Source organism: Cebidichthys violaceus, unplaced genomic scaffold (genome assembly GCF_023349555.1).
Source record: "Cebidichthys violaceus isolate CVI_PGR_0920_01 unplaced genomic scaffold, fCebVio1.0.p SCAF_6, whole genome shotgun sequence".
NCBI lineage: Eukaryota > Metazoa > Chordata > Actinopteri > Perciformes > Stichaeidae > Cebidichthys > Cebidichthys violaceus.
The window spans coordinates 367,248-382,045 of record NW_027176816.1 but is presented as its reverse complement, the minus strand read 5'-3'; the positions used below and the strand labels follow the sequence as shown (position 1 = coordinate 382,045).

General features: G+C 41.8%; 1 protein-coding gene across 1 annotated transcript; it reads right to left on the bottom strand.

Moving 5' to 3' along the window:
- Positions 1-7,271: 7,271 nt before the first annotated feature.
- Positions 7,272-14,456, bottom strand: ptpn1 (protein tyrosine phosphatase non-receptor type 1). Its single transcript, XM_068732990.1, has 9 exons — positions 14,178-14,456; positions 12,850-12,940; positions 11,723-11,823; positions 10,959-11,057; positions 10,689-10,826; positions 10,383-10,592; positions 10,018-10,179; positions 9,721-9,881; positions 7,272-9,393 (listed from the first exon to the last, which is right to left on the bottom strand). The coding sequence occupies exons 1-9, from the start codon at positions 14,232-14,234 to the stop codon at positions 9,081-9,083; spliced, it is 1,332 nt and encodes a 443-aa protein (XP_068589091.1). The 5' UTR covers positions 14,235-14,456; the 3' UTR covers positions 7,272-9,080.
- Between the last annotated feature and the right edge of the window lie 342 nt (positions 14,457-14,798).

The following is a 14,798-nucleotide window of genomic DNA, read 5'->3' as shown; positions in this document are numbered from 1 at the left end:
ATCACCGTTTTATACATTTTTTAAACAAAAATGTCAAATATTCAGTTTCTCAAATAAAAGTATTGAATTATTTCTATTTAAAGTATTGAATTATGATTTGTTTTGAAAGACATTTTAGGATGTCACGTGATCTGTGGGAAATTAGATTTAGCTTTTTTTTTTACGACAAAACGATAAATTGAAATAAAATAATCTACAGGATAATCATTCATAACGTACAATCAACGTATTCATCACAGCAATTACAAAATTGCAAATCAGCACATAACTATTTACTACTGTTTTCTGCCAATTTGGTTAAACTTTGCTTCTGACCTAGTTTGCAATCCATCTAAAAAGGATATGGTGGGCAATATTCAATATTTGTATTACAGTCAACAAATCTCATAAAAAGACCAAAACCAACAGTGTTTTATTCTAGTTTGTCTCTCAGTACGTCTCTGACTTCTCTGCCTCGTCTGTTGAGCTCATTGGTTCCTACTTAAGACATTAATCTTTAAAAATAGGTCAGAATAATTTCCCCCTGGGGATGAATAAAGTGTATATCTATCTATCTAAATACATACTTAGCAAACTTCACTTAGACAAGAATAAAATATGTATTTGTTGTGGACTGTTATCAGCCACAGAACAAAACATATGTTGTGTTATAGTGAGTATCTACGGCAACAAGATGGTGTATGTGGAACTGACTCAAAAGAAAGCAGTTCGTCATAGTGAAGGAACATGTCACCCAGTGCAACCGTGTGGTTCATTGGTGGGTTTTTAATTGTGTTTGGGCGTAAATTTTTTTTTTTTTTTTTATGGGATGGGTTGTCAATAACAAACACACAATATTAACAAAGTCATCCTTTAATGACAGTCCTTTTCTGACAGTCACCAGTCCGTTAGTTTCTGTTTTGATGTTTGTCATTCTAATTCCACCTGATCACAGTTAACCTGTGGAGTACCTCAAAGTTCTATCCTGGGTCCTGTTTAGTTTTCTCTCTTTTATGTCTTTTTTGCACATTTCTTCCTTTCATCGCTTAAATTACCTTCAAATAAATGAAGATACAACTTAAATTTTCTTGTATTCTAGATAGAACATATTCTATTAGGACCGACCCTCTTTAAATTTGTAAAAGTTTGTCAAACATTTTTATAATCTTTATGATTCATTTATAAACAGAGCTAAATTAATGATCAAATAACCCCAAATTTAGAAAACATGCATTGACTTGCAGTCATTTAGGACCCTCAGATACTGAAATGGTTTGTGTACAAATATTTGATCATGAAGCTGTATGTACTCTTTCAGACATTTTTTGTTTTGTACCTTTATGGTTACAGTTTCACATCATCCCTTATATCTATATCATATAAACACTTTTTGTTCAGAGTATTGACGACTTCTAAAGCAAAAGATGAACGTCAACTTTGTAATGATTGTCACAAGTCTGACCAAACGTCAAAATGTCTTCAAGGAGCCTCTGAAACTCTGAAATACTCTTTCAAAAGTAGCTAAACCGTTGTCGCCTTTCTAGCCAAAATGAAAACTGATATTTTCAAATGGTGATTTTTAACACTGTGATTTGGCGTGTTTAATTACAGTTCCTCCTCTAAGTGAAAGGAACACCGGATATCCGGACCATGGGTTGTAACGGGAAGCCAGACCGCCTGAGCTACGGTAAACGGACCAGAACATGATCTGTCTCCAAGTGCACCAAGATTTCGACATCTTAGTTCACTTCTGCTATTTTCGCCGTACATGACTGTGAAAAAACACTAAACTGACGTGCAGAAGTGACTTGCGGTGACTACACAGGATCAAGTATCACTGCCCAGATCTTGTGTAACACCAGTCCATCTTTGCAAAATGACCGTTAATTCTTAGAGAAACAATAGTGTGTACGAAGAGTTCATTTCGGTATTCTCACAGTGTTTGAAGGGTTAATCCATGTTTTATGCGGGAGTGATCAACAGGTGTGTCCTTAGTACAGAACCCTGCAATGATGTATCATTAACCAATCAATTTATATATTAATGTGTTAATGAAGCCTGGTAAAACTTTTACTTTTCACTGGGCAGGAACGTTTTTAATTGAAATTGCCCATTTGGGACTAAACAGCGATAATGGTGGCTTAGCTGACTATCATGTTAAAATAATGAAAAACTTTCATCAGAATTTCCAAATTGATAAATAGCTATAGAAGGCCAAAAGCGACCTCTGAGGATGATCCTCCAGAATACATTTAAATGCATTTTAAAATCACTTCAAATGTGCTTTTACAAAATGTTAGCGTCTCAGTCGAGTGCAGATCTCCACCAGGTGTGTCCGCACTGAGCACTGCTGTGTTGTGTGATTGAACGCACAATTAGCCAACACCTCGTCTAGACCACAAAGTGTGTCTGTCATTTTAATCTATCAGTGTAAATATGCCTGTTCAGAACGGGCTGAATGCTTGGCCTTGGCTTTACACTCACCACTGCGCTTCCTTGGGTCCTGACTAATACACCTGCCATGGCATAGTTGCGTCTCACACACACACACACAAGTCGCGGCTACTCCCGGTCAGAAACACCGGTGAAATACACTCTGGTGCACGGGAAACCCAGGGGCAGACTCTACCGTTACCGTTAGGCAAGTTAGGCAACCTCAGCCTGGGGGCCCTCAACTAAAAACGCTACAAATTGCCATAGAAACATATTGAATGATAGTATTTAGACATATTGTACCCCCAAAATAGCTTTCAAAAAGGCCCCCAAAGCACTTAAAAACGATATGTAGCTCAGCTGTATAGGATACTACATACTGTGTACTTCTACTTCAGAGGAACACATTGTACTAATACACTTATTTGACGGAGAAAATGTTACAGATTACGTCGCAGATTCAGATTTGACTCACAAAATATAACGCTTAAAATGTGATGCATCATTATTGATCAAACTATCCACAGGGTCAACTCACATGATGAAATGGGTCACTTCTCAGCAGTGATGAGCCAACATTGATTTAGTACTGTTATCATGCTGGCTCCTGCTCACACACAAGCAGACCTCAGTAATTTATTATAGAGTTCATCATTGCAAGACTTTATCAAAAGAAAGAGATCCAACTCGTCTTTCACAATGCGTCAGTTTCTATTAATATTGAAAGTTCAACCCATTGCACTATTCCTCAAAGCTCTCCTCTCAAACTTTCCTAGATTACCAGACACGCCACTCAATTAGACTGACATCCTGTTTTATTTTGACAACTAGGCAATGGCAATTGTGAGTAATATGGAAGTGAAAATTTGTCAGTTGTGCAAACATAAGGCAGGATTAGGGCGCTTATTGTAAATTGTACATATTAATTAAATCGGGACGAAAGATCAACACGGTTTGATCGAACCAGCTCTGCAAGAAGTTTAACATTTCATGTATATAGCAGCTATTGACTGACATTCTAAAGCTTTGTGTGAAACGTTTTTGATAATTATTCAGTTAAAAAGTTATATTCAGGTCTATTTTTCCCATTTCAACAAAAAGTTAGCCCCACCTAAAAGATGGGGAAAAAAATAATAAGACACATGTTTAGAGAGGATATATATATATATATATATATATATATATTAGGAAGACAGAACTGTGGGCAGATTGTTCCTCTCTGATCATGTGACTGCATGTAATGTTGTTTTTTTAAAGAAACAACATTGTTTTGTTGCCAAGTTGCTGCAAAGTTAATAAAATGCACAGTGAATTCTCAGCTGTACACTTATGAAATCACAGATAGCTTGACATAATAGTAGTAGTCATGTGTGGGCTTTTGACATGTACAGATTACTCAACAGGAAGTAGGGTGTGTTGACGACGCTGGCAGCGATGAAAGCATTCCACCCGCAATAGCTTAACTATGTGACCATCCTCACGTTCACGTCTTACCTTTCACCTCATTTCCAAAAGTTGTTGTCACAAACAGACAATCATTGACGTGTGTGCGTGTGTGCGCATCTGTCACAGACTCGGTGCTGCATCAAAATATCAAACTCGGATGCAAAAAAAAAATTTTTTTTTAATTTCCACAGTTGCTACCAATAATAACCCAAAAGAACACCGTGGTAACATCTGCGGTGAAGCAGGCAGGTCAGCTGGCTTTGTTTACATGTGGACCACATGTTAGTGTTGACGTCAAGGAAGGATGCGGGAGCTTTGAACCAAGGGGAAGCACCAGCTCCAACCTCTCGGTATTTACGATATGACCTATATGCATGAACTTACTAGCCAATGACAGTCAAAGTACTATATGTCACGTCGGTGTCTACGTCTACCATTTGTCCTCAGCAGCAGCAGCCAGGGGGGGGACAGGAACAGGAACAGGAACTGCTCACGGGTGAGAGTCACAACCAAAGATATCAGCCTCTGACAGAGAGGCTGCAGTTTAATGAGAACAACAACACAATGGGGGGTTTTTTTGTTTGTTTTTTTCACCCATTCTATAACCAAAAAAACAACAAACCTGCTTTTAGCAGAATGCACTTATATCAGCAAATGTGAAAGTGCTTGTATTGCAAAAACCGGTACATTATCTCATTGTTAGATAGTTAATACCTAAGTAGCATTTTACCGTAGCAACCGGTGGAGATGGAGCTTCTGTTATCTATAGTTCTACTCAGTTGGATGGTTTAGTCTACTGATTCCCCAACCTAGGGTTCAGGCCCCCTTTTAAGGGGTCACAACATAAATCCGAGGGGCCACACATTTGATACTCAACCCTGTTTTTGGGCCTTGAACAGTTATTTGAATGAAGCCATTGGAGACGTTTAGAAAGCTCAAACTAGACCCTGCTTCTCAACGATCAACACCAATCTCATGTCTGTTAGCTTAGCTTTGCACAAACAGTGGGAAACAGGTGGATTTTGTCACTTTTGAACGGAGCCACGCCAGCTGTTTCCAGTCAAGCCACAGTATGCTAATCAGCTGCTGTGCTGTAGCCTCATATTTCTCATAGTATTGAAGTATACGGTATACTTCGGAAGTATACCTTCAAATTGTACAGTGCAGTACTTCAGTAAATGCGTTGAGTTGCATTCCTCCACCGATTGATACTGAGGGCTGACTACGTCTCACTCACTCCCCTTTCTTTTGTGAGTTTTGAGACGATAAGGGCATGAAGAGACACGGTACACCTGACAGCATGCTCGCACTTCCTTGTATCGGACTTCCATTGAACAGCTCTGGTGTGTATGGTGACTCAGACTTTGCAGAGTCACACTTGGAAAGATCTGACTCCCCCTCACATTCAGGAATTTCCTGATGCCTGCTCAGCTCCCTGCGCAAATGATCTGCAGGCTACAAAAGAGATTTACAGTCAAAGATCGTCCCACCCACCCTCACAGCTGGCCAGCTATTGGGAAGTTCCAGGTTAATAACTAAACTGAGGACACATGCTGGAAGAGTCAGCAGGGCAGGGCAGATATACTTTTCGGTCGATCGTTGAATGTGGAGTCAGCGTTATGCACAATTAGGCTGAGCAAGGAGGCATTAGTGACATTTTCCAAAAGCTGTCATAATCTGAAGAGAGCATTAAATATGCCGTCTAATTTACAAACATTTAAATATGTGCAGAGGCCTTTGGTGGATGACATACATAGACTTGACATACATTCAAAATAAGTAACAACATGACAACACTCTTAACCACAAACAGTCACGACACCGTTGGATCAGACGGGTCTGTTGTTTGAAAGAACTGCGGCTTTAAGAAGACTTCCGGTCCTCGGTCACACCTTGATTGTAGTTTTCCTAGATGAGTTCAGCGTGTTCCATCTTGCCAGCTTTGACGTCAGCAGAGAGCGGTGGTTGGGAGTGCTATTACTCACTCTGTTTAAGTTGCATTCTTGCACAGCACGTACGAGCCTTCTATTTCCCAAACAGGAAGTTCTAGCCAAGACTCTGTTGCCAAATCATCTGTACTATATCAGTGTGGTGAAGTTTACTCAAGCAATGCATGTGTCAAGACATGTTCCTCCGCCCTTTAGTGTTCACTGATCATTATTGTTGTGGTCTTTTACACTCAAATTAGCCTAAACTTATTCTTGGGCTTAAGAGGAGCGGTTTGGACACCAGCCTTCACATTTTCTGGGTGTGTTTTCACAACAAACTGTCAGAATGAATATAAGAATTGAGTATTATTATATTCTATAGTATATATCATGTAAAATCATATTAGTGTAGTTGAGAGCCAATAGATTATGAATATGAGAGCAATATTTGTGGCATGAGACATCACGATCCCCTTAAAGACGAGAGGCACTTTATAATAGGGGATAACTCATGACTCCTGAATTACTGTAAATACAAGTATTTAGGAAATTCAAAGTAATTGATGAGCAAACCCAGGTTCAACGCAGAAAACAAGACAGAGTGGGCTGCAGTAACAGCCACGGCTCCTTATTAGCAGTCAGGAACCAGCTCGCTTTACAGGCCAGCAGCGCCACCTGGTGGTGATGGTGTTTAAAACGATTCACTCAGAGAATGATCAATACTCACAAAGCTGGAAGAAGTACTCAGATCTTTTACATAAAAGTAGCAATACCACAGTGTAAAAATACTGTTAGCAGTAAATGTCCTGCATTGAAAACCTAAAGTATCAACATCAAGTTATACGTACTAACAGTGAAAGTACTCATTATGCAGAATTGATTTAAATATATTTAGATATATATATATATATATATATATATATATATACACAATCATTGTATTTAGTTAGTGATGCATTAATGTGTACTTAAATGTTGTAGCTGGTTAAGGTTGAGCAAATTTCAGATACTTAATATTTTGCTGGCTAGGGTAATATACAACAATACATTATAATGTATTAGTTTTGTAATAATACTCTAAATCTGCTAAGTAACTAGTAACTATATATGTCAAACAAATACAAGTACCTCAACAATGTATCCATGTACAGTACTTCAGTAAATGTACTTACTTTCCATCACTGTACTTATATTGTTGAATACATTTCATTCAGTATAATAAAGGAAATGTAAAGTACACGATAAGAGTACTACACATTAACACATCCGTAGAGATATTATTGTACCCTTTGTAAAGGATTTATAAGTTTTAACTAATGTTGGCTTTATGAATTATTAATAAATCATGTACTAATGTTTTACGTATCGGTTATAAACCATCACACACAGTCATGTATGACATTTTATTAGCAGTTCTTACCGTAGTGAGAATTAGAATGAGGTTATAGATGTAAACGCGTCGGACAAACCTGCACAACTCAACAGTAGACTTAGTTTTTTTTTTTATTTAAAAAGTAAAACAAATGTAAATAAAAAAATACATGTTTTTGAGCTCAGCATAAGTAGAAAAACAGGAAAACCTGGTGCGATGGCGGCACGGGTGCTGAGAGTTAATCCCTTGCTTAAGCAGAACAAAAAAAAATAAAAATAATAACTCAGAACATTGAAACCTGATTTGAAAAAAAATATATATATATCTAATAAGGGTGAGTCCTTGTTGAGGACGTTTATACATTCTAAAGAAAAGTACAGCAGTCGGACTCGTGTACTGAACTTTGTCGAGTCACAAAGGTAAACTGAATGCTAGCAGCTTAGCTAATCTCTTCTTAGGACAAACCTGTTGATTCACAAATGCAGCATGCTAAAAAATAAAAAAAATGTAATCATACAAAACAATATTGCCAGCTCAGGGCCACGCCATGATACAACGGTTCATCGCTACAGTGTATTGTTTTCATCCCTGTGCTGGTGTTTGGTTTTTGGTTTTGTTCAAAAGACCCTGGTTCCCCATTCAAACCCGAGAGTTTGACAACGTAAAAGGGCGACACATTATGAAGTATGTTTTATTGCTGGCGAAAAAGAGTTGGGTGTTAGCTACTTTGTGTCTCAATAAGCTGGCATTCTAGAGTAACTTAACACTTAAAAAAAACAAACGATACAACAGTGTCATTCAGGTTATGTTACACATTCTCCTGGCAAGATCTTCCCCACCGTCGATTTGTGAATGCCAAGCGAATGGAGAAAAGAGACGAACCACCCTGTGCCTCTGCACCATTTTGTTTTTTAAAAAGACTTTTCTGTGTCACTGTTGAGCCACCGGGGAGAGAAAACACAGAGGGAATCAATTACCAGGAGGCAACTCAGTCTACGTCTCACATCTGAGGTACTGAACAATGTTACATTAATATTTTCTCACCGAGTAGATTTAAGTCAAGCATCAGTAGAAAGCTCCACTAACTACCACTCGCGCAAATGTCCACACACACACACACACACACACACACACACACACACACTCAATCAGCGGGCCTCCTGCAGACCTACACAGGCCACCAGTGAGGACAGATAATTCAATGCCCGCCCCCAGCATGCATCTCTTATCTAGTGGCACAGGGCTGCTTCCCTCTTACTTTCACATCCTTCAGCTTACTGTCGGGGTTAATGTTGAACCACAACAAAAAAAGGGTTTCTGCTCAAAAATCTGGCTCTATGATTTCTGATCATTTGGGTACGCGAAAACAAAGAAAAAGGTAGAGGGAAAAAAAAAGAAAAAAGTGAAATCCTAACGGACACCTTAATAAGGGGTTAAAATGGAAGAACACATACAAGTGTCATTTGGTAAATAAGAGAGGAGACGCGAGTAAAAAATGGGCTGACAGGCCGTTCATCCCGGTTCAGTGAAAACACCCCGTTTCCTCAACAGACACGCGTCGTCTGTCGAGTCTGTGTTTAAGTCGGCACACGTATATTTGGGATGCGACCCGTGAAAAACTAAGGCCCTGAGCATTCATGATGACGTATTGAAAGAACGTTTGGGTGGGTTGATGAGGATTGGCGGCCCGTTATTCCCAACAAGCACAACCCCCCCCCCCCCCCCCCCCCTTCACACTTGCTTTTTGTCAAATAAACGAGCGAACCTGAATCTGCTGAAGTCCAAATAATCCACTCACTCGTAGAGTAAACCCAAAAGTCAAAGCAGGCCGATTTGGCAGCCTAGTCCACTTTGCGACGTCAGTGGAGAGAAGAGAGCAACGGAGGAGGAGGAGGAGGAAGAGGAGGAGGAAGGACAGGACATCAGTGGAAACAGGCTCGATAACAGACGTAAGCACCGAGAGCCAGGGCCGTGCACAGGCACACGTTGGTTAGTAGAGGGGACCACGTCCCCGGCACCGGAGAGCGTTCCTTTGGCGGCTCCACCGCCTCGGCCAACTCCTGCTCCTCCTCCTCCTCCTCCTCCTCCTCCCCCGTCTCCTGCTGCTGGGATTTCAGTGGCGCTTTGGACCCGTGATCCTCCATTCCGATGTGGCCATGGAGCTGATCGGCACCGTCAGGAGGAGGCTCGGGTGCAGCGATGGTCCTCTTTCGCAGCTCCGGCTCCTGTGAGGACCTGAGCAGAGGAGAGCAGAGTAAAGCTTTAATGTCCCCCAAGCAACTTGGGTTTTATTAGGTGGATAAACTTGACAAAGCTGGAGCCGGTCGCACCAGCTCTTCAGAGTTCAAACGTAGCCTAGTTACAACGTGTTGCAACACACCAACTAGTAGAGATTAGTTGTTGTTAAATATTTATAATGTGAAAATACGGCCGACACATCTGAGCCAACACTTGATAAGATGCTGCTTAATAAGGCTGTAAATGGGACGACGTTAGACCAAATGATGCCAGGTTAGCACAATCGGACATTTCCCACATTTTGAACATTATTTGGATGATTACCCCAGACTGCGGATCTCCGTCTGTTGGATGACCTCATCAATTTCGGGGAAGAAGGACGGCTCAACTTTGCCGTTTTGAGGGTCTCTGGGAGGAGGAAGAGGAGGCGGGGGGGTGAACTCTGGAGGATCCTCTTCCTCGTTTGAGAGCTCTTTCAAGGACTCCTTGAGAGAAAACAAAATCCTTTTATTTGCAAAAAAAAACACTTTCATAAAAACAATCTGCACTTAACATAATACCCAATCGATGAATTCCTTAAATTGAAAAAAAGGAGACGGAACTGAAGGAGGGAGGACTTGCCTGCAGGGAAGTGTCCCCCTTGATGTACTTGGCCCCTTCAATGACGGCTAGGTAGGAGAATCGAAGTTGATCTGCTGTCTGGATCAAGCCCATGCGATACTGTCGCATCTCCAGCAGCACGTCCCGAATACGCACTGAAGACGGGTCCTTACGGCTGGACATCTGCACAACGCAGCAAAAACACTGAGTACACAAAATACAGCAAAAACACTGAGTACACAAAATACAGCAAAAACACTGAGTACACAACAGTCTCCCGTCAAAGTTGAGCTCAGAACTAGAACTGTGGAGTTGTACAGCTAGTTCACAGACAGATACAGTAGGTATGACATCAAGATTTCCTATTAGCAGAGCTCTGTACAGACCAACAACAGGCACGTGTCCACGAGACAGAAGGTCCCGGAGCGTCCGATGCCGGCGCTGCAGTGCACCACCACTGGTCCCCGGTCGGAATTCAGGCAACCCGACTTCTGCACCTTGAACAGGAAGTTGAGGAAGGAGGCCGGAGACTCTGGTACCCCAAAGTCAGGCCAGGTGTTGTAGTGAAAATGTAAAACCTCACGAGTCTCGTTAGTCTGTAAAGGAAGATAAAGACGAGGGAAAATTAAAAAAAGATCATAGACGAATGAAACCAGGACGGAGTATTAAAAGCGTGTCTACTTTAAACGCACCGACAGATTTTTCAGCTCCAGCTCACGGACTGTGTAGTAAGATTTGATATCTTCTGAAATGAGGGTGAGCTTGAAATTGGCATCTTCAAAGACAGCATCTCTCTCCTCTCTGTGTGGCCAATATTGGGCACATTTCACCTAAAACCAAAACAAAGGAGGGGAGGGGGGGGGGGGGGGGGGGGGGGGGCACATTACACATAACCCAAAAGCAAATGATGTCATGGGGGCAAACAATGGAGTGACGACGTGAGGAAAGAAGCCACCGCTCACAGATCCTTTCTCGATGACTCGGTTGAGCATCACTACGCCGCGGGTCCTCTGCTCCCACACCATCTCCCAGAAGTTGCCACATGTATTTGGAAGGGGTCCCTGAAAGAGAGGATTTCATTCCCAGCGTGACTAAATGAAAACAGTCTATTTAAAGAGCATTTGTTATCGCCGAGCATACCGATTCCTCCCGTGAAGATTATTTTTAAAATGTGACTTTATCACACCTGCCATTTATCATCTTTCTGTACGCCAGCCTCCACGTGTGCGCTCCCACAGGAGGATTAGGTCATCGACTCGTGCATTAATAACCAGCCTGTGTTGTAAACCGTTGGTTAAATGTTTTCACGCTCAAGTTTATTGAAGTACAGCTGCAAAAAAAAATCTAAACGTCACGGGGGTTATAATCTGTTTTTATTGAAACCGTTCTCCAGATGTCAACTTCATGAACATTTTTGGAGGATGTAGTTCGTGGCGCGTTGTACCGACAGGTGTTCCTATTAATTTGTCCGCCCCCATACGCACCAATGAGGGCAGGATAAATCTCTCTCCGTTTCTCTCCGACTTCACGGTGAAGTCCTCCCTCGTATGCTTCAAAGCACACTACCGCCCATTTCCTCGCGCATGACTCAAAACTTGCATCATGGTTGTTCACAAGTATAAATAAATATTGTATAATAACAACAACAACAACAACAACAACAGGTATGACTTCTGAATGCGGGTGGATGGTTGCTGTACAGAGGAGTGTGCCGAGGCTTCCTTACCTGAGTGAGGATATACTTCCTCTGTGCCTCTTCTACCGTTATTAGGCTGGCATTAATGTAGTCATTCGTTCCCAGCTGCAGACATATTCTGCTGTGGTCAACTTAGGAGAGGACGAAAAGAAGAAAAAACGTGAAAATAAGCTTCTATGTTTCCCACATGTCACAACAAAACCTCAGGGGAGGACAGATCAGACCGACGCAGCTGCCGGGAACACGTGACGAGTCAGTCTTTGACGTCAACCGCTCTTCGCGGAAAAAGGCGTTTTAAAGTTAAAACGGCACGCACAAGTTTCAGGATACAGCTTTTTCAAATGTTTTACACACTTGACGGCACATACACAGTAAGCATTTGCATAAATTATTCAGCGTGAAAAAGAGGAAACAACATTCAGCTGAATTGTGACGTTGCAGAAAAGAAAAAACAACAACCTGGTGAATAAGGATTCATTTGAAACACTGAACACTACGCTGAATAGTTATTCTCACATGAGAAGACACACCTGTTCTGTGGGGCTAGCTGAGCATTACATACATATAATAACAATGAAATGTACTTAAATGTTTCTTATGTTTACAAAGTGCTTGAAGGAACACAATGTATGATTAGAGAGGAGACAATAAGTAGTATTTTTTTTTTGTCAGTGTCTAGTCGGGGACACGGGAGCAAACGTTGCGTTGAGCTGACTCGGTACATTCACACCGACGCCGTTCAACGCCACTGATCGCATAAAAGCCAGCCGGTACAAGTTGGTTTTAATTAAAGCCGATTATTATGTTGCCGTACCAACACGTGCCATCAACAACCAGAACAAAGTCACAGTAAAGAGGCCAAAAGTTCTGAACTGGAAGTCACATCCTTTATGACGTCGATCCCCAGTGATGCAACCCTCTGCCTATTGTGTAACACTGACATTGTGTTATTTCAAATGACTGAGGTCAAACAGCAGTAAGCTGTTTGTATAACACTCGACTGTGGAAGACTCTGTTGCTGCTGCTGCTGTAACTTCAAACAATAAGTCACCGCCGGCCGATGTTTGAACATGAGCCAGCAGATTACCGAGCGGTCAGAACGTTTCAAACGTTGCAAACGGCTCCGGTCGGTGCAGTGGGACAGAAGAGCTGCTTACACGGGCTGACGTCTCTGTAACGGTTCCGATTCTTGTTCTCGGGCAACTTGGCAACTTTGCACGGGAGTTCACATGACTGCTGGCGAATCTCCTGTGGCAGAAAAAAGAAAAAAAAAAAAAAAAAAAAGTAGAGTAGCATTAACATAACATCAAAGGCCTGATGTAACATGGTGCAGACTGTGTCTCCATGGCTGTTAGATGCTTTAAAGCTGAACACTGTAATGGATCTTGAGAAAGGGGGGTGGGTGTGTGTGTGTGTGTGTGTGTGTGTGTGTGTGTGTGTGTGTGTGTGTGTGTGTGTGATGCTTCCTTTATTGAAAACATTTCTATGAATTCTAAAAACAAAAACGACAAAAAAAAAAAAAATGTCAACCCCCCCCTAAAAGTGTCATAGTCATGTGTGGGTGGAGTGATGAACATTTGAATGCACCCACACGACTGTAAGAAATATAATAATAACACCTGATACACACAGAGTTATTGAGTTATAGTTAATGGATTTTGTTGTGCAAGAAACTGGACAAACCATAGAGAAAGAGTCCAAGACAGTGATGTTAGTACGTTTACTCAATACTGCACTTAAGTACAGTTTTGAGGTACTTTTACCTTATTTGAGTATTCACATTTCACACTCGGCCTAAATAACCTGCTTATACTCCACTACAGTTTGGAAGCCAATAACGTGCTTTTTACTCCACTACATATATTTGTTTACATTAGATTCCGGTTATAAATATAGAATATGAACCAACTAATGTATTATGATGTATAATTATAGGTTAAACTACCCAGAAGTATATAAAGTAGTTGAAATTAGCTCCACATGTACCGGCTGCAACATCGGTGATGTTTACACGTTGATGCATCAATAATCATAATCCGGTTACATATTATTACAGGACGAGTACTTTAATGTTCGGTACTGTAAGTATATTCTGATGATAACACTTTGGCAATTTTACTTGTGTAAGATTTTGAATGCAGGACTTTTACTTGCAACACAATATGTATTTTACTGTGGAATTGCTGCTTTCACTCAAGTAAAAGATCGGACTACTTTTTCCCCCAACACGGACTCGATGTGCAATTTGTATTAAATGTACAATAACAGTTTGGTGATGGAGACGGGGGGGGGTGTTTGAGACCCAGGCAGACACATCAATCATCGGATTGATCCGAGCAGGCGGAACACGGACTTAAAACAAACATTAAACGGTCGCCCCGCTGCTGCACACTCGTGTGCACCGGCTATAATGTGGCCTAAAAAGCGGCCAGTAAAGCACCACTAACAGTCCGTTTCCACCTTGATTGTGCCGGAGAGGTCCTACCTGGTAGATGGCGTTCCAACTCCCGTTTTCATCGATTTCCCGAAACTCGGCTTCCATTGCTGACAGTCCAGCTGCCACTCCTTCTTCTTCTTCTCCTTCTCCTTCTTCTTCTCCTCCAGAAATGTACAACCGCAGCTCCCCGGCGGTTAAACAAGCTGTCCTCTTAACACCGTCCCGCAGTAACTGCTAATTGTTCCGTCAATATCCTGTAATTCTCAGAACGACGGCATAGATTACCGTGTTACCTCTGTCGGCCTGGTGTTAGCGGAAACACGCCGCTGGCTCCTCCCACACCGTGCAGCCGCCGGTGGCTGAAAAAGGGCAGTGTGTGTGTGTGTGTGTGTGTGTGTGTGTGTGTGTGTGCGTGCGCGTGCGTGCGTGCGTGCGTGTGTGCGTGTGTGTGTGTGTGTGTATATGTGTGCGCGCGTGCGTGTGTGTTTGTGTGTGTTTTTAGAGTTTATAATCCGCCCCGGGTTTTCCGGGTGTACATCGGGATTTGAATGTCCTCATTAAAACCAGAATTGTGTAACTTTATTCGTGAGAAACAGTCACTTTACCGATTCTAACGGCAGCCGTACGGGCAGACCAGCGAGCACGAGCGGAAGCCGTCTTGTGTGTGTG